The sequence below is a fragment of the Pipra filicauda genome, unplaced genomic scaffold (genome assembly GCF_003945595.2).
Source record: "Pipra filicauda isolate LSUMZ 115617 unplaced genomic scaffold, ASM394559v2 scaffold28_size6257848_pilon, whole genome shotgun sequence".
Lineage (NCBI taxonomy): Eukaryota > Metazoa > Chordata > Aves > Passeriformes > Pipridae > Pipra > Pipra filicauda.
In genome coordinates, this window is record NW_024104409.1 from 4426919 (window position 1) to 4453319 (window position 26401).

The following is a 26401-nucleotide window of genomic DNA, read 5'->3' on the forward strand; positions in this document are numbered from 1 at the left end:
AACACTTAAAAAATGGTCCTCATTTATTTTACTGGAAGAAAGATGGTCATATTTCTGCAGGACCTTAGGGATATTTGTGATTACTTAATTTTCTGTAGCCCTTTTTGGTTGCTGGTTTGGTGCAGAGTGATGAGAAAGGGAAAAGCAGACAGCAGCTGCCCTCTTCTAAGTTTTGGATGTCCCAAACATAGGCATTGAAACTCAGCAGCTAAGCCCCTTCTGCCAGCCTAGCCTGGGAGACTCTGGAGGGTCTTTTTCTTATTAAGCTTCTTCTGCAATCACATATATGTGTGTGTGTGTGTGTGTGTGTGTGTGTGTGTGTGTGTGTGTGTGTGTGTTAGCAAAATATGGCTATGAGAGAATTCGGGATAGAGCAGACCTACTTCTACAGGAGGTCACTGCCTGCAGTGCAGGAATATTTGCTTCTCCTCATTGAGAAAGCATTATTTGAAACTGTTTGCTCCTAACTTTGAAAGATTCGAAGCTGTATTTTATTCTAAGTTCTTCCACCCTAGTCTTTCTGTGGGATGTAAGAGCTGAGAGATTGTGATGGGGTTTGGCTGTGGGCTGGCATTTGTCCTCAAAGAAGGGATGTGGGGTATAACACTTCCATTTCTGAGGTGTTTTCAGGATGGAATACTCTGAACTTGGGCTTTTTGGTTCCTACAAGCAATCACGACTTCCAGCAGTGAAATCATCAGCAGGAAAAATTACAGTAACAAAGCACAGGGAGGAAAAGGGGTAACAACTTCTTGGGGGCCAGTGAACAGCCCCTGGGGACAGTGCGATACAGCAAGAGCAGGTTCCTCTGCTAGAAACAACAGCCTTCTCCTGTAGCTTTGCATTTCCTTGTCAAACATCGTTACAACAAACATAAACTACCACCCATCTGCCTGGTTTCCCCTCCCCACCATCAGTGTGGAACTGGGCCCTTACCCACAGATATCATGTTACAGGTGGTGCAAGGCACCAACTTCATCGCTCTGCAGATCCTGTCCATTAATATGAAAAGTAGTACCTCGATCTCTTTCCTTTCCCTGCTGAGGTCTTGTGCAGCAGCATCTTACTCAGCCAAGAAGGAAGCCAGACAAAAGCTGTGTGTGCCCTTGGAAGTAGCCCTTTCTATGGCAGTGGAAAGATGGATGCTTACCCTCTGCAGAAGGAGAACAGCCCAGGTACCTCAGCTTGATTACTTCCATTTAGTCATCAAGTGTGTATCTAACTCTCAGGGCACTGCTCATTGTTCTTGAGACCAGCAAATTTGTAACAACTGAATCACAATCTGTCATCACAAAGTTCATATATTCAGCTTTATTCTGAATGTTACTAACAGTAACTGCAACAAACCTTACCTGAACTCTATTACAAATAATTTTTAAAATAACAATTTTAACCCAGGCCTCTTATTACTCATAGTTGATGCACAGAATAAACAAATTTGCAGTAACCACTTAATGTGCTACAGGAAGGCACCCAGACACCATGTTGGTGACAACAAAATAAAAGTATTTCTTTTAAGAAGCATTTTCATATTTTTATTATATATTTTATATTTTATATAGTTCTTATATATATATATATAGTTCATATTTGCCTCAGGCCCCACTTTTAACAGAATATGCACCCATAAATCTTCCAGGTTGTCCTAAACCCTGGAACAGATGAACAGATGAACACTAGTAACGCAGATTGTTCAAATGAAAGCTTTATTCTGTATTTTCATATAAACTCCACATCAAGAGCTTGCAATATTTTGTAATTGCAACTGAGAAGCAGTTGACGATAAACCAGCTGTTTAACTTTGCAGATGTTACTTATAAACTAAAACAAGCACTCTTCAGTCACCCCAAACAAGCCATTAAAATCCACTGTCATCATCCCGTGGTCTGTACAATGCTCTCTTCTGGTTTTTAACATAGACTGTTTCTGGTTTTACACGTAAAATCAAACCCACTTTTGCTGACACTCTCTAGGAATCCTCTTGGGCAAATTTAGCCTTTTTGAGATTATTATTTGCAACACTTCTTGCTTTGTGCAGAAAATTTTATTCAAGCTCTACCCTGAAACATTTCACAAAGCTAAACCTGTTAATCACACAAATGGTTAACACAATTTCTAAGTTAAATAATTTAGCAGGTAGAAGGTAAGCTGACTAAAGAGGTAGATAGAGACTGAAGAGGTATGGCTGACAAAACAGAACCCAAGGGTTGCTGCAGCTCATAGCAGAAGGTATAGACAGCTTTTGTACCAACAAGTAGAAGGATTTTAGGGCTGCAAACCCCATAGGAGGAACGGAGTGGAATCTGTCTCAGAAAAATGAATTATCAAGGAAATCAAAAGAGCACATGTAGTCAGTCTTGAAATAGCTTGTGTGTTGTGTGGAGATAGACATGGTTGTAGTTCTTCAGGGCACAATGCAAACAGGCAGCAGAAGTGGTTGGCAGGAGCTGGGACCTGGAGACACCTTGGCCTACCTAGGAACGCAAAGCTTTCTGAAGATCTCAGCAGAGCAGGGGATGAGGTGAAGGTGGATGCCAGAAACATGGCACAGCAGTGATACAGAGATTTGCATATCTGAGAATACCAGAAGAAGACGATTCAAGGAAGACAGCAATAATAAGAAAAGTACTAAAAAAGGGAGGCACAACTCAAAAAACAAATCAAGGAAACCAAGCAGCGTGAAATAGTTTTTTACTCCCTTTCTGAGATGCCAAAATTTGCACTGAAATCTCTTTCAGGGAAGAAAAAAAAAAAGGAGAAATGGTTTTATACATGCACAGATTAGTGAATTTAACTCAGATCCATGTCATGACCAGCCCTCTCACCTTCTAAATCTCAATATCGGGACTGGCTGATGCTGCAGCACAGACTTTATCTATGATGGTCAAACGAAACTTCACCCTACTGGGGAAGTCTGGATTTCAATCTACCAATCCCCAGGTGAAGGGTTAAAATTTGTCTTAGCCTAAATAGGAACAAGGATTATTCTGTAACACGGGTAAAACTGAGCAGGTCTCCGCACAGCTCCTGGCATAGCAAATGCACAATAAAACAATTTTTCTTTTTTCTGTATATGCAGTATGTTTGCTTCTAAAAGTATCACCAACTTTAGACAGGCCCTGCTGTAAAAACATGCACAAAATGTCCTGTACTATGAAGCTGTCTTTCTAAACAAACAAGGCAGGTGAAAATATTAGGCAAGGAAAGAAAAATACAGAGCAGTGAATTGACTTGCTCTAAACCACACAACAGAAATCATCATCAGAAATTGCAATGACTCCCTTTCTCTCTGACTCTCCTTCTCATACTGCTAATGATATCTATGGCAGCCTGTAAAACCAAGGATGTAGTCCTCACTCGAGCTTGCAATAAAACCAGGCAAGCAGATAAAAACATGCTGTAGGATAGAAAATGGATTAGTCAGAAAAGAAAACACTCATCTGAAACAGTAACATTCCTTTGTCAAAAGCCAGTGCAGCCCAAGGAAGGATTAGCAGATGAGGAGTGTAACTGTAGTAATACCTAGAGGATTCGTACAGCAAATTTCAAAAGCAGAAGATTTTGCAGGGAGATAGCACAGAAGGGAGAGAGATCTGTGAAAAAACAGATGTCTTGGAAAAGCAGTGTCTGCCTTAAATCTCAAACAAGACAGTATTTTTGCGTAGAACAGAAAAATATTTGGCTTAGATACACAATAAGGAAAATTGAATGACAGCACGCTGCAAAATTAAACAATGGCTTTGTGTATATCGAATTTAAATCAACTGGCCTTTTTTATAATTTACAGTTAGGAATAAACTAGTCTCTGACTTTCAGAGGTAGTAGAGAGCAAAGGGCTATATCTGTATTTCTTTGTGAATCACAAGCTCTAAAAGTCACATCAGCAAAACTAAGCACAAGGTATTTAAACTAACTTTACTAGAGGTGAGCAAAGAAATATTTTAATCTCTTTTCCTAATGTTTTGGTTTGTCTATTTAACACAGTACAAAGACCTTTGGTTCATATTACAACTAACAGCAGCTCCACAAGAACAAAAGTTTTGAACACTCATTTTCAGATGTTTTTAAACATCTACTCAAGGGATGTAGTTACAGGTATCTTAAATCCCCGCCTGTGACTTCAACGTGTCAAAACATTTTAAAGGAAAGATGTTCATATTTTGGAAACCTCATAACAAGAGGAAAGGTGCCCTCCTCAGAGGATATTAAAAGTGGAGCCTACAAAAAAACCTGCTATACTACTGGATAAAACTCTACTAATAAACAGTAAAATAATTTTTCAGAAATCATAATGAAATGTATATATCTTAGGCCTGGAGTAACAAAAGGAGGATGAGTACAGCAGTACAAAAAAAAATTGTGCTCGAAAGGAGAGCATGACCAGCTGTTAATTCATCAGCTGGCAATGGCAAAGGAGTAGAGAAAGCTGGTTGTACTGTTAAGTCACAGGGCACCCCTGGCAGACAGTGTGATGTGGTCATGTGAAAGGCAAATATGGTTTAGGGACATACCCAGAGTTACTTCCAATATGCTAAGGAAGTATTAGTGACATCATGTGTGGCCTTATTCTAGGCAAACTAGCCCAGGCAAAATCACCTAGGCAAATCTAGTCTAGGCAGACTCAGGCTGGAATGGGTGAAGAGAAGTGCTGGTGGAGCACTGAAGGTCCTGTCACACAAGGATGCTTTTTGTGATTTCGAAGAGAGATGATGTGATGGATTCAAGATGAAGAAAAGCTACTTAACTCAAGGACAGTACTTGTGTGAATTGGGAGGAAGAGTGTAAACTGGTCACAAACATAAGGAGACTAAGTTAGAGCAGACTCCTAGCTGCCAGAGTAGCGTTCAAATAAGAACAAAACCTGAAAAATTTGAATAAGAAACCTGACAACTTCTCCTTGGCAGGAAAGACGCTTCTGTTCTAGCCTTGCATGTGAGGTCTTTCATGTGGAATGCATGTTGTATATTCCTGAACTATGACTGTGAAAGCATCCAGCACGTCCTGCATCTCTAAATGACAATCCAGGGCCAGATTTTACAGGAAACCTTCAAATTTATCAGAATAAACATCAGAAAAAAACCCCCACAACCCTGATGAAGCCAAGAAAACACACAGGATTAAATACAATACTTAATTCTCTTCTACACATAAAGCAAATGTCCCATAATAGAAAAAAAGACTTCACCTCCATTGTAATACACAATAAATCAGATTTCCTGTCTTGCACTCCTTTCTCCACTGATCCAAAAGATTAACAGTTGTTTTCTCAAAGCAATTCAAGCTCAGCAGTTACCAACTCTATTTTGCTGGACTCTTGACAACAGTCTTAACTGCACCTCTTTTTGACTGAGACTTTCCTGAACAAAACACTGTGAGCTTTAGGAATATAGACATAGTTTTTAATGGATTCATTATTTGAACCTTTATGGTCCACTGTTTCATTGCTAGAGAAGCAATAAGTGCAGCTGTATTCTAACACAGGCAATGAATCTTGATGATGCTAAATGCAGACCAATGCCACCAAGTGAAGAAATCAAATCTACAATCCTTAAGAAAATGTCCAAGTCATCTTGAACAGTACAGCCATCAGCTCTACTGATCTTTTGTTTTCCTCTCCTGTGGTACTGAGAATGATCAAGCTTCAATATACTAAGTCCCTCTCAGCTTATCGAACACTGCAACTATGCAACACACTCTTCTTATCAGCAGATAAAACACATTCACCTCAAAAAGGGTCCTGTATGCTAGAGCAGGGCCAAGTCTCTAGACTATTTTTTCTTTAAAATATCAGGCAAGCACTTTTTTTCTGGGAAAGAGACAAAAAGAAAGCAAGACCAAAAAAAGAAAATATTATAAGTAACAGTTGAAGTAGGCAACAATAAAGCAAAATACAACAAGAAAAAATGTCTACTCCAACAGGGCTCTGGTGCTGTTACTACAAGTTAAGATTCATCAGGTTTAAATCTTCTGCAGAGGTTTAATACATCTATCATGCACGTACAGAAATAATTTTTCAGAACATCATTTGGAATGGGTGGCACTGATGTGACTAACTCCTCTAAAAACAGCTTTCAAATGATCAGTTTGAAATGTTGGCAGTCTCACCACCTACTCTTCGGCAAGCGATTGACCAAAGGTTAGTAAGCACAATATTTTTATTCATTAGTGGGGAAACTACTCCACATAAACAATCTTGGGGGATGATTTTGCTCTCTAGTACATGCTATTGATCCAGTTCCTCTGTAAAAATAAAAGATCTGCTTCATTTTTGCCATATTAAACATTACTACATTCTCACATACTTAGAAAAGAAGTAAAATATGTTATGCAACATATTTAAAACAGCATACACAGAGCAAATAGAACTTAGATGGCATGGTTAAAATAAAAAGTATTTACAATATTGCATAAGTAACACAACACGAACTTCCATTCCAAAACCAATCACATCAAAATAAAATAACTCACATATGTTTTAATACCTATAAATCCTCAATTTCTATCCAACATTTTCTTTATAAAAGCCTGTTTAAAATATTAAACTTTTGATTCACTCTAGCTTAAACAGAATCTAAAATGATTTGTTAAGTACTACTGATCACTTAGTCTTTGTCTTAAGTTTCTAGATTTTCCATTCTCAAATTTTCTCTTTTTAAATGTTGGCACCCCTTCTGTCAGGTCTCCAAGGGAGGTGACTGTCTTCTCTTTAAACATCACTGTTTCCTCTTCCGGAACCTCTAACACTGGGGGTGCTACATTGTCACTCTCTGTACTTGGAAGCTCCAGGTCCACTTTTTCACTAGGAGGAGAGAGGAAAACATAAAAGGGTTAAGCTACATGGAGAAAACAACGTGGTGTACTGCAGACCGTAACAGCTATTTTTATTTGTCAAAGCAGCTTTCAGCTAGATGCAGTCTTCTAGTCATCATCATGACGGGCATGAAGAAAAAAAATCCATGTTCTTTGTTTCTTCTGTGTGGGTTGCCACAAAAAGTAACAAACTGAAACCTCATTCTGTGCTGAGCTTAGACCATGGACCAAGTACTCATCATGTAAACAGTCCCGCAAAAGATAACAAGGCTGCATGTCTGTAAATATAAGAATATTGACAGACAGTAGTCAGTGAGTAATTAGCAGTGGTTCTCTGCCAAAATACCATTGAGTAGTTCTGCTCAAGTGTCCATCCTCAAGGGACTGCACGACAGAAGAGAGGACAAGCTTACCAAATCAGCCAGTGACCCCAAGTTGGGAGAGGCGGCTTTGGAGGCCAGGATCACAGCTAACAGTGATATGAACAAACCAAAGACATCAACTAAAAATGACTAATTGGTTTTAAGGGGTCAACAGCAAAACACTGTGTTCCACACAGATAACCTGTGGCATAAATATACGGTAGAGAAGAACGAAACATTTCGCAGAAAGTTACTTAAGTCACAAGTCCGTCAGGAATCACGCCAGCACAACACTGATGCAAAGAGATACACATTGGCCAATCCATGCAAGAATACTCTTGGTACTACCAAGTATTAGTCTGATGTCAGCTCATGTATATACTTAGTTTCAAGTTCTCTCTTCAAGGAAGACATGGATCAGTTCGAGCACCCAAACAAGAGCCATAAGAATGATTGCAAGTCAAGTACGTCAAGAAAATGCAAGTGCTGCCATATCCTGAAAATATAAACCTCCTGAAAGTGGTTGTCACTGTGCCTAGACTCAATTTAAATTAAATAATGAACTGCATTTGTCTCATTGACATGTGTTTATCTCAAGCCTGCATGCTCATGCAGAGACTCATCCATAACGTTCAGTAGCTGAAAGCACTTTTTACTAGACAGTGCTTTCCAAAACCCCAAAAGAATTTTTCAGCTCAGAAGTCAAGGAGCAGCTAGCCGATGCAACACAGGTGTTATGTGGAGAATGGAGTAAGCATAAGGAAGAAGACTTTTCATTCTCCAAAACCTATTTTCTCCAGACTCCTAGAGGGAGCCACAAGAAAATGACAATAAAAGACAGCATGCTTCACAATAAAAAACAAAAACAACCCACAAACAAACAAACAAACAAAGCTACCTCAGGCACTATGCAGTAAAACAAAAATAACCCTCCTGATCAGATGCAGGTCATGAAAACATCTGCTCAGGCATGGGGGAGGGAGAGAGGGAGAGACAGCTTCCCGATTTAAAACTGGCATAACTACGTTAGACATATTTTGTCTTTCATCTCCCAAGTAAAATCATTAGAGAAAGTGTTTCCCACCCCATTTTAATAGTCTTCAGGACTTAGTCATTGTGACAGCAGAAAAGGCTGTAGTGGATTTTGTTTTGTTTTCTCTCTTTGAAATGAGAGAAAAAAGGGAACAAGAAAATAGTTGAACCAGAAGTCTTTTACTGCAATACTCGGTGAAAGTAAGATAGAAAATTTGAAGTGTCTTCTAGGCTGTGTCCTTCAAGTGAACAGTTAAAAGTCAGTACTATACCACAAAGTGAGAAATGATCCACTGCTTGTGGGAGTAACCCAGCCAAACACACCAGTGTCAGGTAAAAATTGCCTGGAGTCTAAAAAAGCACATTCATTATGTCAGCAACTATTGATCCCACAAGGAAGGAATTCAAAGCAATGCTAACCCACTACGATCAACGTAAAGTTGCTGGTGGTCCTAGAAGATCAAGATAGATCTCAAACTCCAGGTGAAGTCTGCCCAACTAGTTACCCATGAAAAAGAAACAGAATTTAGCCTGAAAGCTGGAGGCCCCAAGAAAGCTGCCTCTACTGTTCCAAGGCTGGAAGCAGTTCAAAAAGCAGCCATAAGAGTGCCTGAGGAAGCTGAACCAGATTTATGAAGGAAATGATGTTAAGCTTAGAGTAACAACATTTAAACATTTGATACTCAGCCTCTGAAAAAATGATGCATGACTAGAATTCTTAAATCACTTTAATTTACTCTGTACTTACAGTAAAATTCTACACTAAAACCAAAACACCACTGACATATGCAATGGAGAGCTATTACTTAAAATAATCATGGCAGAAAGAATTGTATTCCTATTACTGCTGTGCTAATGCTTCCAGAATTCAGAAGAAAAAGCTTCAGCTCTTGAAAACAACATTATGACAATAATCGAGGTAAAAAAGATACTCACCCTTCTTCTTCTTCTTTTTCTTGTTCTTCTCCTACTTCCTTAAGTGCTTTCCATTTTCCATAAGGGTTGGTCGTGTTAGATCCATCATTAGAGGTTTCTTGGGAAGCTGATGTACTCTTCTCTTTATCTCCAGTTTCTTCTGACTTAACTTCTCGCCATTTCCCATATGGACTTAACTTTTTAGCTTTAGGAGATTTCTTCCCTTCCTCTGATTCTTCACTGTTATCTCCTTTCCTCTAAAGAGGAAAAAACCCACCTTAAGCAAAAATGCCTAAATAAAAACATAATGTATCTTTATTTTACATCTTTTATTTAGTATTATCTACTATTCATAGTTTTCAACCAAGAGTAACTTGAAACAAGTTCATATTGTAATATAATTTGCAAATTTTTCTTCTTGAGCTTTCATTACATAAAGTTGAAAAACAAGTCTTAAATGTTACAAGAAGTTCAAGATGGAAAAGCCCATCTACATTGGCTGAAGTTAGCAAGGCATAGCCAATTCAAAGTTACTTAAAAACAAAGCTTAGGGTGTCTTAAAATAAAAAAATGAGGAAAAAAATTCACATGCAGCTTTATGTACATGCAGATACACACACTTTATTGCTAATACCTGATAGCAGTTTATAATGATGCACGGTGATACAAAAATACATATGCCTATGAATGCATTTTATATTTAAATTGTCTCTGTTCAGAAAAACCATTTGACCCAACCAAAACCATAATCACACACTTTTACCAAAAGTTTAACATTTAGGTTTTAAATATTTAATTGATACAGATGTTGTACTATGTGGTGTCAATGCTTTTTCTCAATTTAATAAGGAAACTACAACCATGCCATTTTCGGTCCAAAGCATTCCCTGGAGTCCATTGGCAGTCACATTTACCAATGAAGGGTTGAAGTCATTCTCACACTGAAATCCAAACCATTTTGTGGATTATTTCAGAGAGATGACAGTGACCTTTCTCAGAGAACATCACATATCTTGCAGAATTCAAGGTACTTCTTGTGAGTTGAAGGAAAGAACATGCTTTCTATCCTGGAACAGTGCCACTAATGAGCCAAACAATTGAACAAAGATTCATTTTACTATTTAAAGAAGTGCAAAATGCTACTTTCAGTCATACGGTTTAATCTCATTTCAATGAGTACAGCCTATCACAAGAGATAAAAGATACAGCAATAATTTTTTAGTATAAGATGATGTATATAAAATAAATCTGAAGAAAAATTACCTTGGAGTTTGTTTCTGAACTCTTTGCTTCATTTTCACTATCTTCTGAGTCTGATTCAGATGCTGTTTCTGCATGCTCTTCGGAATGCTTGTCACATCGACTCTTCTCATTTGAAGATGAAACAAAACCATCTGGTTTCTCCCATGTGGATACTGTCCAAGACATTTGAACAACCATTATTTATGCTTCTAATTTTGATCTTTCATTGCTTCGACAACATTACCTTTTAGAAGCAGTGCTGCCTTATTCAAAAATACAGCAAATAATTTAGCACGAGGGTTTTGCCTTTGTTGAGTATGTTTGTTTTAATAAACATAATTAGAAAGATAACATTTCACTTCCCAGCAGAGATACAGTCATGACAGCTGAGTTCACTGTTGATAAAGCTTGTTTTAATTAGCTCAAACACACGGTGAACCGTGGTCCGCACGACTGTGGTCGCTCTCATCCCTACACAGGACCGATGAATTAATTACCCTCTAGATGTGCCTATTTGATTTGAGTTGTTCGCTGATTACAAAGACAGGATAAAGTAAAGAATGATAACTGCAAGCCTCAGGTCTCCAGCATGATAAACCCCTTCCGTGTGCTCCTTTGCTTGGTAACGTTAAGTCTCTAATTAAAAGCTGTCAAGCAAACAAGGAAACAAAAACATCAATCTGAAAATACATGAAAGTATGGACAGGATATGTACATACATATCCTCATTTTCAATTAAAAGGTAGTATTCCAGTAAATACATCAAAAGGAAATATTTAAATAAAAGTTGATTCAGTGGTCTTAAAACTGGTTTTAGTAAGAATAAGGCGAAAGTAGGCCAACTTTCCATCTATAATTTTATATAAGTTTTCAGATGTAACAAAACTACTACTTTTCCAATTATTTTATCCATTTCCAAGGAAATCCTTAACTGCAAACAACATTTAACAGGTAAGTGTCTAGATGTATCTTGAAGAAGTAAAGGTGTAAAAAACTGGCAGTGAAGGACTTTGCATGAACAGCACAGTCACTTAACGGTACTGCTGTCATCTGGCTTTAGATTAGTAAATGAGAAAGTTCACTTTCTTAGGTGCCACATACACTGGAGTAAAGTACAGCCTCCCAAAGCACGACTTGTAGCACTAAGTCCAGAGATACCAGTCTCCTAAGTTACATGTCTAAGATGAGACAATTATGACTATTTACATCAGTTAAAAATTGGTCCTGTCTTCAGAGGATGGGATTACTCTTATTAGAACTGACAGGTAATTCTCAAACATTTCCAAGACGTTTACAGCTATATAAAAGTAAAGGATCAATTTGAAATCTCACAAGCCAAAATTTTACCAAATGCGATGACTATAAACACATTATTCACAAGTGTCATATGTCTCTGAAGAACTTAAAAAAACAATACACCCAAATGCATAAAATGCATCTGAACTTAGAAGGCAATGTTTAAAAATAAGCAACACCTCTTTTCCCTTTCCAAAGAAGAAACCACAAATCATTGGGGCAGGGGAGTGACTGGTTTAAAAACTGAAAGGTTTTGGTTGGGGTTTTTTTCTGTTCTTGGCATCATGAGGAATGCCACTTCATACCCAACAGCAGTAGAAAAACTCATAGCCAGTATAAAAATCACTTCCTCTCCAGAGAGGCCTCATTGACCTTAAAATGATTCAAACAGATTTAGAAAACATTCTGAGGGAGTCACCACAAAGTTCCCATGTAGGGAAAAAAAAGGGGAAAAGAAGTGGGAGGTAAGATTCTGGACTCTCTTATCAATGCTATGCCAGCAAGATGAAAAGTTTAGGAGATTCTTATTTAGTACTACATACCCGTGAAAACAAAATCCCCTTTCTAGTTTCCTAACTCTAATTTCAATATACATATAGAAAAGAAGAATGCTTAAAGTTACAAGCTGAAGTCTAAAAAACCCTATGAAGCATGAACTTATACACACTGACAATACAGCTGTAAAGCCAGCAGTGACTTAAGCAACAAGTATATTTCAACTAAGACTGCAGCTTAAAAAATACGAAACTTAGTAACGGCCTTAAAATGCAGTTAATTTGCAAAACAAAAAGCTTCTCTGAAAACCCTCTCTCCTGAAACAGAGCTTAACAGAGTTCTCTCCTTACCTCCAGTTTGTGTGTTATAGTAATAGGTATGACCATCTTCAGTGACACCTTCTACCCACTCTGCTCCCTAGGAAAAAGATACAGGAGCTAATGAAAAAGTTATCGGGATCAGCCAAAGCATCACTTGTAAGATTATTCAACTCCTGAGTATTTTTTGTCTGTGGTTATTTTACTGGTTTAAAGCTTGAACCCCTAATGTTGTTAGAACATATTCCCTTTGACTCAAATGAGACTGAATTCCATGACTTAAAATATTGCAAATGCACATAAACAATTATTTTTCAAACAGTGGATAATCTGTATGAGCCTCTATAGTAAATGTTGCCATGAAGTTCAAATTATTATATAGACCATTATTTTACATGTTTTCTTTATTTTCCAAAGTATTCACCCCTGAGGTTGTAATTTCCTATTTGTGTTATTGTCTTTACTAGAGACTGATGAAAAAATTCTCTAGAAGACTCAGGTCTTAGTGAGGGTTAAAAAAAACCAATACCAATAAATACTATCACAAATTAAATAAACAAACAGAAATGTACCCCAAAATAGATTTTCACCACAAATATAGAATCAAACTTTGTATGAATGCACACCAATGATTTTACTTCTTCCGTAAAGCACTGATTTCAACAATGGTCTGTTTTTCCCTACTGATTTATAAATACGTATGAAATGTGGCAGAACTTGCTGGCGTATCTTTGTGGACATGTAATGTAATTTTTTTTTTCAGAATTAGCTACAGATAGATGATCAGCATTACCCATGACCTAACATCTTCCTTAAGAACCCGATTTTTAGCTACATTAGCACATACAACTACTTCACTGCTCCTTAAGTACTAATACTGCCCGCTCCCCTGTGTTGGGCAGAATATCTGTGCTGCTTCACCATACCTTATTTTGGCATTAATAACGTCTACGTTTTGCACACGCATACCTCTACATTTGCTTAATACTCTTAATAAAACTTGGGGTTATTTTTTTTTTTAAACACAACAAAATCAGAAGTTAAGCTTCTTGCACCCACTCTGTAAACGAACAACAAAAAAAATGTACCAGTAGATTTAGGGCATGCAAAGGCAAAAAAGCCTTCAGTAAGCAAGTTTCTTCAAGGTTTTGCCCTCAAAAGTTTCAGTGTGCTCATTTCAAGAAAAGAAGCAAAAGGAATGTTTCTTTTACGTAAGTAGAAAGTGGATCAAAAAAGTAGTCTTAAGTACAACCTATCCTTTTTGTTAAGTGTTAGATCCTGATCGTTTTAGACCTGGTGCCTGGAGGTTTTCAGCAAATATTTGACACTAGGCACACTGAGTATCCTATGACATGAATGCTAACAAGCACAATGTCAATCTAACTGGTTATAGGTAGTCTTCAACATGCCTCTTCATTATTCTGTTCTTCCCACCTCTTACAAAGTCTGAGCAGCAATGTAATGTGCTGTAAAACCAGGAGGGCTCCTGAATCTCACTTGCACGGCATATTGCAAGCATGCCCTTTAACTTCTGGCCAGTGAGTCCTTGTTAGAGGCCTGGAGTGTTCCCAATATGTTTAGCTCAGACTAAATAAGGGAGCAATCAAACGCTTGTTTTTAGCTGTAGCGAAAATAACTCAAGACAGCACAAAGTCACTGAGCAGGGTGAGGAAGGAATGGCAAAATACAGCCATGTGGTACTAGAGAGATATCCAAGGCTGAAGGTGTGTGTTTATGATATAGCTGAGCTGAGCTAACTTCAATTTGTTGCCAAGAAGGGAGTGCCTTTTCCCCCCAGTCTGCTCTCCCCACACTGGCATTTCTCTGATTAACCAGATAGCCAATGGCAAGGAAATAAGCCTACAAAGCACTAACCTAAACTCTGATGCCTTCACTCCCTGAACTAGTTCACTGTCAGGGTAAATATGCACCAAAGACCATACAAGATTAGCTTCAGGACCGCCTCCTTCGGTGGAAGGCTACAGTAAGATTGGCTTATAAATATTGCAATGCTATGCCTTGACTGAAAAGATAAAGTTGAAGTGCTGATTAACAAGTGGTGCAAAACCACAGGATAAGGGAATCAGAAAGCCAGAGCAGCATGTGATGGGACAATATAGAGCTAGAGAATGTTAAGCACTCTGAAAACACCAGGCTTTTTTGAACTCTAATGTAAAATCCAACATTGGCAAACCAAAAAAAAACTTACATTAAATCATAGTGTACATATGGCACCTATCTTGAAAACAAGAAACATAACATCACTTAACAGGAGATTTGGAAAAATCCTGGTTTTAATGCTGCAAAGCACAAAAATCCTGGAGTGATAAGTATCAGGGGAAAGCCCATTAATAATAGTCTTTCTGTCTTTGGACTATTCTGCAAGTTTCCCCGTGCCTCAAACAAGGAAAATAGAGTAACATGCTAAATTTCTAAATATGTTAAATAATTGCTTGTACATAGGTTCCATGATCATAATAAACCAAGGAAAACCAGAAGTTATTACATAACTGTATCCTAAAGTAAACACAAAAAACAGGCACTCTTTTTTTTAACTACTTGCCAATGCAATCTCAATGTTTCCTAAGATAAAGGAGGCTTAACTATTTCAAATATGTAAGATTTTTTAAATTACATTTTGTTCACAAAAGGTTCAACAGAATTTATTCAGAATTTCCCCAAAGCTTTCAATTTTATGGGCTGAAGCGTAAGAAAAAGCATGTTCTGCAAGAACCCAACCACTATTATCATTTCTCCTCCCTTGATAGACAAATAATCCAAATAAGATTTGTGCAGTAAAATTTCAGTTTATCATAAATGATTCTGTGTTTTCTTAAGTTTATAAAGGGCAAACAATTTATTTTCTGCAACCAAAAGACTTGCAAATTGCTTAGATTATTTCTGTTAAGTGTTTACAAGGACAAAGAAAAGTATGAATAATAGTATTTGATTACCGTTTGTGAGTTTTGAGAGTTGCCTTGGAATCCTTTAGGTTTCTCCCACTGTGATTCTGAAAAAACAAAGGAATAATTCACCCATCATTCAATCCTGTTTATGTTTAATAATCTTTTATAAAACAAGATCTAAAAGATATAACACTGATGTGTGCACATATATAAAAAAATAATATAGATATACCTCACTGGAATATGAATAATCCTTGATGAAACTATTGTATGAAAAATAAATCAAAGTATCATAATTACACCTGGCTTTACTGGAATTAGTGACCCTTCAGACTCTATATGGCTGATACACAGGTACTGAAAATTCAGTTAAAAAAAAAGGTGGGGGGTTTGTTTGGCCTTTTTTAAATGTTAGGCCAGAAGAAACCAAACGTACAAGATTTTTACCTTTTGGACGTTATCTTGTATGAGGAAAGACTACAGTAAATACTAGTGCCAATCCTTAGATTTATAAGAAACAGTTTGTAACATTCTCGTTAATCATAAAAGAGGGTGGCTTTTATGCTCTAAAGTAGATCACAACACACAGTTCTTCAAGAAAAGTCAGTTAGATAAAGCCTGTAAATTTGGAAAGAAACAATTGGTTTATTTCACATTCCTGATCAGAAAACTTGTTTAGGAAGAACACAGCTATCTTTTGTATACTTAACCTCTGACAGGCTAAACATTTCCAGAAACTGTGGAATTACTGCATTCTTCTATTCTTAATCAACAGCAAAACTACTCTGAAATTCTGGATGCCTAAGTCTTGAATGTTAAATATCAAAACTCCATCAAATCGTTCACATTTTAATAATCAGCTTACTACTGAAAGAGCAGAAGAGTAAAGAAATGCAGGTAGTCATTTCTCACTCAGATCCAGTAACTATATCTGCATTTCCTTTTACCTCCAGTTTTTGTGTTGTAGTAATATGTATAGCCTTCTGGAGACAGTCCTTGCACCCACTGCTTCGTTTCAATTGTCTTCTTTTTCTTTTCTTTCTTTTCCTTCTTCTCTTTCTTTTCCTTCTTTCCTTTAGTTTCCACTGTGTTACTCTGTGTTTTACTCGGTGTTGAACTGGGACCTACAGCATCTTAAAGAAAACAATACTGCCCTTATAAAAAAGAGTAATAATCTGCACTTAAATATTAGTCACTTGCACAGCAGAAAATAGGAAGTTTTGTTCTTATGAGTATTTTAACTAATGTGTGACAGTCATCAATATTACACTCATAGCAAGCACTCTTAAAAGACTATATTCAAAGAATCTTACACGGTAGCACTTCCATAGTGTCATAACAAAGTCCAGATTTAAAAAGATGAATAACAAAAACCATTTGGATCAATTAGCTCTAACCAAACAACCAAAACCAAGCTAAAAGCGTTATGAGAAAGACAGCTGGTACAGTAGCCTGAAACTACAAACTTTTTTTTAGAGGATAGTATGTCTTCACAGGGACAGAACAAAGGTACTTGCTGAACTGCAAGCTGAGTAGGAGATTCTCATCTCCACTGTCAGACACAAGTGGAAACCCAGTCTTCTCCTACACATAGGAACTTTTGTCTCCAACTGGCAAAAGTGAAACATAATGTTAATCAAGGGAAGCTGCACTGGTCATTCAAAGCACCAACTACAGCCTATTTTTTTTTTTGTTATCACATTGTTTAATTTTTCTACTCAGAATTTGATTGTTCCACACATCAGAGGATACCACAGCTGAAAACGTTCTGGGCTGCCACTTCTACTACTTGCAAATTGTAGACTACTCTTTTTTTTTTTATTATTAATGAGCAAACACAGTCCTGGAAGCCTCCTCTCATGTTCCTAAACCCAATTTAAGACAAAACTTTCCTATTCAATATTCTTTCAATTCTGCCTTTTATCTTTTGGCAGCTATGTGAACTACCTGGCTTAATTCCAAGCCTTTTCATATCCTCTTGATATGCTTTCATTGCAGCCTCCTCCATTGCCGCAAATTCTTTTGACATGTTTTCTTCTTCTTTTGCCTTTTCCAAGCTTTTCTTTTTAATCTAAAACAAAACAGAAAACCCCCAAGAGAATAAATTACACAAATATGATAAGAGAGTAAAAATAAGCATTTGTGCAATTAAGATATTTGAGTTACCTCACTAATTCTTTTTGCCACATTTTCTTTATGATTCTTTCCTCTTTCATGAAAATCAATGCTCTTCAAAGTGAGAAAAAACCAAGAAAAATTATATGTATTATACAATTTAAAAATAATTTTAGTTACTTAAAATTTAGTTAGACTAAGCTTAGTTGAACAAACCTAAATGTAACCTGTTCTGAGATCATGTACAGCAAAACTAAAGCTATGAAATGGGTGGAACACAGGAACACTGAGAAACACTCAACATAGAAATAATGAAAAATCAGTAACACTCCAGGATGGTATCACAGAATCTCAGTGTATTTATAAGATTTAAATTTTTTCAAATAATACTGTTCAGCAACATATTAGAGACAAGTAACAGGGAACCTGAGCTCCCTCTTCATGCTATCCTTCCAAGTGATGACACTTCCAAGTGTCATTAATTTTTTTTTTATCCTGTTCTCATGCAAACTTTTAAAAACCATATGGGTTAATTAGTGTTCCAAATATTAGCTACCACCCTTAATTAGATAATGTTAACTCCACAAATATCTCATGAACTCGAACTGCAGGTCCACATATCTGAGAAAGAGAGAGAGAAAAAGAAAAGGCAAAGTGGGAGAGTTGGGTAAATAAAAACAACGGAACAGTCCGCAAGCCAAAAAGCTGCCAGGAAGACAAGCCAGTAGAAGCTGGAAGGAGTTCAGAAGCTCCCTATGGGCACAACAGTGGAAGTCCTCCTGTGGTTCTCAGAAAAAAATGTCTGAGCTCATTCAGGTGTTCAGATGTTAGGTGCCTAAATCTGACCTAGTAACCCTAGAATTTCTTTCCTCTGCATGAACTGATGTGCAGAGAATGCACATTCAGGGATAACTCATTTGAAGACAGACTTTAGAAGGTACTCATATCTCTCCCTTTATAAGCAGTTCTCTTCACTGACTCCAAGAAGATACCTGCAGTTCTTGTGAGCTAATTAATTGAGGTATCTTACTGTAAGCCTGATGAAGCTCAGCTCTAAGAGTACTCCTGGCATCCAATCAGGAATGCAAAACTTATTTCTAAGTAAGAAACCAATGGGTCTAGTAGTCTGCAAAAGACATCTACAAGTCAGAAACACCTGTAATATTTCCGTGGGCTGTGTGAAATGAAAGAAACCTGCTTTAAATGCTCAAGACTGCTGGCTGTACCATGCCTACCACATAGAAACAGTACAAATGCCAGGTTTTGCTTTCTTCTTGCACATGAAAGTGAGGAACAGGAGCAGACAAAGTTTCAAGACAGATCAAATGTTAAGTTACAGAAGTCAAAGAAAAAAGCAGGGTCAAATATTTTAGTTCTTATCTGTACTGCTAAGTAGAACAGCACACACCATCTTGTATGCAGGTATCTGGCTCTCATGCAGTATATTTTAAGGATCACAAGTATTACAAAGACATTTTTTAAAAACAAATTTCATGCATCAATAGACTAGTATCAAAAAGTGATGTTAAAAGCCTGTAATTCAAATTCCTAGTAATTCAAAATAATTGACATGGTATGGTAGACCATCGTACAGGTCTGTTGTCTGCTATCCAGCACTTGCAGTAATCGCAGAATTTTTTTGGCTGAGATTTCCAGTAATCGGCCCTGGGGAAAGAAAAAAAAAGATCTTTAATCTGAAACAATAACCAAAGCCACAGGTTTTCATATCTATCTATATATCTACATCTTCAGAAACTAAATTTAGTCTTCTTTGGGTGATTAAATGGAGGTGGAGGGTTTTTTCCTTGTGGGTTTTTTTTTTTTGGTTGTTTGGTTGTTTTGGGTTTTTTGTTTGCTTGTTTGGGGGTTTTTTTGTTTAGCAAAGTCTGGGGAGCCAGCAAGAGTAGCTATATTGACTACTGTGTCCCATAAAGCACAGTACAGTATTAGGATTCTGCCCAGCTGACCCCTAAAGACTGCAAAATTTTTACAATGGAGGTGGTGTTTTAAGAATCAGAAATACAAGACAAAGCAAGTCAGAGATAAAAAAGCAGCTCTAGATACCCCAATAAACACAGAACAGTCATAAAAGTGCAACTTACACTCTTTCCAATAAAAACGTATCAGTAGATGTTTCTAAGCGAAACTTTAGATTTAATGCTGAATCCTGCTTTTGATACTGTACACAATGAACTCAGCAACACAAAGGTGCAGCTCTGGACACTGCGGACTGAATCCTAGACCAGATTCTGACTTGCGGGGTCACAGACATGGCAGTAAATTGTTTGGATGTTTCAGTGTAAAAATGCAACTATTCTTGAACCACGCAACTAGGTAAGTGAGGAAACTTGGGGAAAACTTCAGAGCTCAAAAGCTAGTATATAAAAGTATTTAACAACAAAATAAACAATTGCTCCAATGACTGTTTCTTCATCAAAAACCACTTTATAATGCCGGATAAGACTTGGGCAGAAACAATTCTATTTCTCATAGGCTTGCAGCAACAGATGCAATGCATTGGTTCAACAGTACACAACTGAGCAACAGAATTCTACATTTTTTAAGTTAAAAAGAGAAAAAATGAGGGACAAAATAAAAAAAAAAACAAATTCAAGATTACACTGACAACATTAAAAAAGGTCAGCCCAAAAAATTCATCTTTGTCTTCTGTCTGAAGATCAATGCACAAAGTCCAAGGAAAATACATTCTCATTCAATGAAAACAAAACTTTTTCCACACACAACAACAGCACCCTCAATCCTCATGATACCTGCAATCAGATCTTTAATTACAGAAACAGACCTGATTGACTCAACTCCTAAAATTTAAGCAGGTATCAAAATACACTCTCCTACCAGTGCTTAATGTAAAAGTACAATTACCAAGAAGCTACAATTATTTAAAAGCGTAAGTGCAAAGGATATACTCTGCAAAAATGTACCAATCTGTAAGCGATACTGTGTTAGCAATGTGCAGCTTTTCAAGCAATTTTCTGAAAATCTAGAAAGCAGTAGCTGGGCTTTCCCCAATTTATGAGCAGAGAAATCTGCTCATCCCTAAGTGGTGTATTTTAAAATTGTGTGATTATTTAGTCCCACATTTAATTCAAAGGCTTTTACTGTGAGATACAAAAAAGTGTACCAGGGGCAAAGCCTGAGAAATCAAATGCTCTGGCTGAAAAACCAGATGAGTGGAAGGGAAAAATTCAGAGCTCAAAATACCTTGAGATCCTTTTTCCTATTTGAGCTATAACTCTTAAATTGTCTCTAAATCCTTCAACATCATTTATAATAAATTTCCAGCTAAAGGCAGGGTTAACCTTTCTAAGGCAATGGAACAATTCTGATATAAAACACATAAATTGGAAAAAAGCTACACTGAATATCTTGGATATGCAGGAATCTCTGCCTACTTCCAAGTTTAACCTAACACAGGAGGCTCTTTTTCTTTAACAGAATCAAGTGTAAGTGCTAAAATTAAGACTGTACAGCTGCACCCACCACAGGTCAACACCTGAGAGTTTGGCGAGCTGTATTTTCACAGCTATATTTTTCACTGATTTCTTTCCTAAATGCTACTGGACATCACATCTGTTGCAAACCACTGTAGCTGCACATAGAGCAATCATGCTGGAGAACTTGAGGGCACACCTGTGCGTTCAGTACAAATCCACATCTTGAACACAGAAGCCTTTTGTCTTCATCTTCTATTGGTTTTGATAAAAACTGAAGCTGGCTCTCTATTGTTACATATAAAATAAATGTAAATCGTACTCTGTGCAGAAAACCAGATATCCTAGGAACTTTAAATTCTGCATTTCAAATTAATTGTGTAACTTACAGTCTCAATTCTGTGCCTTATGGGCATGAGAAATCTTATATACTATGTAATTCTCTTAAAGATTTTCCACTTGAGTTCACACCACTAGAAAAAAGAGCAAGCACCGACACAGATGGGTACCGGGCAACTTCTGGACAAACTGCTGTAAACTTCCATCCAGAATTGGAAATGCTATACTAACTTGCAAGAAATTTATGTTTCCTCAAGTGCAGTGATTTTCTTTCCACTTTTACTGGTCGCACCACCCACACAGAATGTGCAACAGTTCAGAAGGCTAAGGGGGAAGGAGGGGAAAAAGAGGGAGTAAAAATCAAACTATTTTCTTGAAACTTTAATGAAATGACAAAGTCTTTGCTACAAACAGCAGAGTGCAAGTAGCATCAATGTTAAAACAATTTTCAGATTTCCAAAATTCATTTAAAATGTCAGAAGGAGCGAGAACATGAGGAAGAACAAATAGCAATTCTGCACTAACAGCACCTGCCCGATTTGCCATTCCAAAAGACATGAAAATGATGAAACTCAGAGAGAAAACACGGAAACTCAGGTATTTTTACTGTGCATAATTCATTTCTTGAGCCATGAGGATCATGCAGCCTACGCTGCAGTGACTGGGACACTCCAGCGTGGGAACCAGTTTGGGAGCACATCAAGGGGACAGGTTCTGTCAACAGTGTAACCTGCAGAGTAATGCCAGCAGTACCAGAGTCCAGGGCCCCAAAGTGCCTACCTTCTTCTCCTCACAAGCTACTATATTATTCATGTTTAAACAGGTGGTGCAAACAGCAAGCCTTATATACAGAGGCTTAAGAAACCCTCATAAAGTAGCTATCTTCAGCTGAGACAGCTTTGCCAAACTTTACTTGGAGACTGGGCTGGAGGATTTTGTTCCTATCACATACTGAAATTAAGGGGGGAAGGAGGAGAGACAACAGGTTTAGGTGGTTCTGAACACAATAAAAAAGAATTTGGCTGTGCAAACAAAATCTGGAAGCATTTGCTTTGAACGGCTCTGTTCTAAAACAGACCTGAAATCTGGCAGGGATGCAGGGGAGTCTGTATCAGGGATGTATCTGTCCAAATTATAAGCCTTCAGGGGGTAAAAAACCCTAACATATAGGCTCAGCACTCTTTTTTGGTTTGAGTATCTACAACCTCTGAAGACTTTACAGGAAGTTAACATCTTACAGCTTTCTGCAGGTTTGAGCACTGAACAGCTGCTGCATGCATCATCTTCTTGAGTACAGGTGTGTGAAGTAAGTAAGACTCAAGTTTTTGACAACACAAAGACAGTAACTCACAGTAGATATTGTGGCTGCTCTAAAACAGCCACCCAAAAGGACACAGAATCTGTTACTATTTCTGAATACTATTTGGGAATACTGTGTCCGTCTAAAGGAAAGTAATAGTTCTGTAATTGAAAGAAGTAGAAAGAACAAAAGAAAAAGAAAACAATCACATGTATTTCACAATAGACCCTCCTCCACATGGGAAGCCATTCCAGAGCAGCTAATTCCAATTCATATATCCCAGTATTGTTGAGATCTAAAAAGGCAGTACTAAGATTGGCAGGGAAGAAGGGCAAAAAGGTTTTCTTGCGAAGTAGGTCCCAGTGCCATGGCTCACGCTCTCGAATAATTCACAGCAACTCCATTCACTCACAGTGCACTAATCCTACCTTAAAACCTCTTCTTAGATATGTACCCTTAATTTGTATTTTTTAAAAATGGTATTTAAAAATAAGGACTAAAGAAAATAGCATCCCTGACACTGTGAATACACAGGACTGTCCTTTACCTAACCTTAGCTTTTTGGCTTTCTAATAGATCATGTGTATGTCCACATACGTCGGAGCCCACATATATGGACACGGAATATACGTCTATATGTGGGCTCTGAGAGAGTAGTACTGGATGGGAGTTTCATCCACATGAAACATGGCAGTTCTCTATATGGTTTTGTTCTTTTCGCTCTCAAGTCAATTATATTTTTTGCAGACCTTCTGTAAATTCTAATTTACAATCCAAGTGGCTGCTTCTTTTTATTACTGTGTTAGCCCCCTCTGAACTACATACAAATCACAATATCTCATGGAGAGCAGAGTTTGCAGAAGGTGCTAAGTCTGACCTGTATTGGCATTGAAGATAATTTTCATGAATCTGCTTTACCAGCCCTCTTCTCTAAATTGTAAATTATGGAATCATGGAATCATTTAATTTGGAAAAGACGTCTAAGATCATAGAGTCCAACTCTTAACACTGCCAAATCCACCACTAAGCCATGTCCCTAAGTGACATATTTACATGTCTTTTAAATACCTCCAGGGATGGTGACTCAACTACTTCAAATGCTAAAAATATTTTTAATAATATACAAGAATGCACAAGGCTATCAGGGAAGGCAGCCTTCTGCATGTATGGAACTCCAATTCTCTAGGTCATGTCCCCTAACTTCAGTTGTCCAAATAGACAGATTAGCATTGTCTTAGTTTTCCAATTCAATGATAGAAACTGTAATCTCCAAAATATTGCTCTTTCCATCCTAAAGAGGCACTTGAGAAGCAAACTGAACTCCTTAGGTGCATGTTTCTTCCTTATACAGGGAACCTAAAAGCAAACTGCTTCAGTCAGCCTTCAAAAGTTAAATATCTGAAGTCAGGGATATCTACTGAGACCAGAGGTCTCCTGCTGTAGATGCAGAAGAAAGATATGGGCTATGTCAGGAAGAATTTGATAAGAATTAGAAGAGAGAAAAAAAGAGCAACATAAATTGGGTCAAGAAACTGTTCAGGTATAATTTTAGCAATACCTAAAATTAAGAACACTGCTGTACATAGTACCAGTCTGCAAGACAGCCTCACACAGCTCACCATCAAATATGGCCCCAGAGAAGAAATTTTTGACCAGTTTAAGATTTGTTTTTTTTTTTTGTTGTTGTTGTTGTTTGTTTGTTTGTTTGTTTTAGCAGGGAAGTTAGGATATCCTGAAAAGTAACAGAAACGAGCAAATGCCATTCATGTGCCATTCGCAACTAATAAAAGACCTCGACCTGGATTTCTACCCCCCACACACGTGCTCAGGTACTAACACAAATTTCCTAAACAAAGACTTAAAGGAGGTAGCGACGGCCAGGTAAAACCAAGGTACAGAGGCTTTTCTTCCGCGCGATTCACCCAGGCAGGACCAGAGACGTCAAAGAAGCCTGAAGGGTGGAGGGACCTGGAGGAGAAGGGATGAGGGAGAGGGGTTGCAGGGGGGGACGGAAAGAGGGGGAGGAAGGGGAGTGCAGGGGGAAGAGGTGCAGGGGGGAATGCGGGGTCAGGTAGAAGGGAGCGGGGCAAGAGAGACGGAGACAGGAGGAGGAGGAGGACGGGGGACTGCAAGGGAACGGAGTGGGGTCAGGAGGACGCAGGCCCCCTTCCCCGCAGCCCGCCCGGCTCTGCGGGCCGTCGAGTCCCCCGCCGGCGGGAGGCGCCGCTGCCCGCCGTGTGCCAGGGAGATAAGGGGACGAAAGCGCAGCAAAAACAAATAAACAACCCAAAGACACAGGGAGGACGGCCGGGAACAGAGGGACCGCAGCGACGAGGAAACCCCTCTCTCAGCGGGGTGGGGGTCGCGGGCCGCAGCCGGGGCACCGCCACAGCCCCGCCACCCCTGGCCCCCACACGGCCTGCGGGGGCCCGGCCTGGCCCGGCCCGGCCCCGGCACGCAGGGCGAGGAGCTGTGCCCGCTCCCTCCCAGCCCCGGCACTCACATCGCCGCTCCCCAGGCAGCGCTGCCGCTCCACTCCCCTCCGCTCCGCTCCCCACGGCTCCCCTGCGCCCGCCGGGGCGGGATGGGCGGCGCTGGGAGAGGGAGGGAGCGCAGCGACGGGAGCCGGGAAGGCTCAACCCGCGCTCTCCTCCCCCGCCCTTCCCCACCTCCTGCCCTCGCCCGCTCCTCCCTCACCCCTGGAGCGGCGAGCGCTCAGCGGGAGCCGCTCGGATAGGGAGCGGGGGCTGCCGCCGCTCGGTGAGTGCCGTCTGAGTCCCGCGCTCGGGGGGACGGGGAGGCTCTGACCCTTCCCCCGCGGCGGGGAGAGCCACCGCGGGCCATGGGTTCGAGCCCCGCCAGAGGCAGCGTCCCGTACCGGGCTGTCCCTGCCCCGCCGTGCCCGCGGGAGAGGGGAGGTGTGGGGAGCAGAGGGGCGGTGATGGGGTGCGGAGGGGCTCGGGAGGCGGCGGGCCCCGGCCGGGCGACGGTGCGCGCCCTTGTGTGGCGGCCGGCGGAACCCCGTCCCGCAGGACGTCCCTGCCAACTTTCTGGGAGTTCGGCGGCGCGTGTGTCGGGAGGGCTGTCGCTGCGTGACGGCTTCGCCTCCCCCTTCTCCCCGCTGACCCCGGCGCCGCCGCCCTCCCCTCCCTCCTTCTCTCCCTGCCTGTCTCCCTCCCCGCCCTTTCTCCCTCCCTCCCGGCCGTCGTGGGGCAGCCGCGGCGGGGAAGGGGGGCCGGGGGGGGGGAGCCAAGGGGCGCCGTCCCGGGGCGGGGACACGGTCGCGCACGGGCGTCCCCGAGACGCTGGCCCTGGGTCGCCTCCTCTGCTGCTTCCCCCCCAAATACAATTCACCCCGGGCTGGTATTCCACACCACCGCCTCCGCGCCCCCCGCCCTGTGTGACTGATCTCCCCACGGTTCTGCGAAAAAAGTCCTGTTAATTCACCGGCTGCAGCTGGCAGCCTGTTTGCTACAGTCACGCACAGGGGTGGAGGAGAAGCCTGCGGAGTGAGTCATGGCTGTAAGAGGCCCTCCGGTTGTTTATGGCAAAAACATGAGGTGGCTCATTCAACATGTGGGAAACACGGGTTGTAAGAAGTTACCTCGATCCATCGTACAAGGATAAGGCAGAGGTACCTGTGCATACCACCCTCCACCCCAGCTTGCTGTCGAGCTGCCTGCGAAAGGAGGTGGGGAGGTAACGTTGCTTTTTCCTGAAGGAGGGCTTGTGGTCAGACTGCAGGAGTTATGCATTTGTCAGCATTTCCATTATAAGTGTAGTTTTTATGTAGTTTACAGCTTGGTTATAAAAATATGCA

General features: G+C 39.7%; 2 protein-coding genes across 3 annotated transcripts in view; one reads left to right on the forward strand and one right to left on the reverse strand.

Annotated features, from left to right (window-relative positions):
* Nucleotides 1-1687: 1687 nt before the first annotated feature.
* Nucleotides 1688-25205, reverse strand: WBP4 (WW domain binding protein 4). Of its 2 annotated transcripts, none has more exons than XM_039382891.1 (10): nucleotides 25085-25205; nucleotides 19083-19155; nucleotides 17542-17604; nucleotides 17323-17446; nucleotides 16323-16508; nucleotides 15424-15479; nucleotides 12503-12569; nucleotides 10383-10534; nucleotides 9145-9376; nucleotides 1688-6800 (listed from the first exon to the last, which is right to left on the reverse strand). In XM_039382891.1, coding segments are annotated over exons 1-10 (1164 nt in total). In that variant the 5' UTR covers nucleotides 25087-25205; the 3' UTR covers nucleotides 1688-6591. The 2 variants fall into 2 exon arrangements, with proteins under 2 accessions (XP_039238825.1, XP_027576139.2); XM_027720338.2 differs by having other exon boundaries at nucleotides 1688-6799; nucleotides 9141-9376.
* Nucleotides 25029-26401, forward strand: part of ELF1 (E74 like ETS transcription factor 1) — an 84793-nt gene continuing 83420 nt past the window's right edge. The window contains exon 1 of the mRNA XM_027720328.2: nucleotides 25029-25341. The gene's annotated coding sequence lies outside the window, so the exon portion shown is untranslated. The remainder of the gene's footprint in view (nucleotides 25342-26401) is intronic.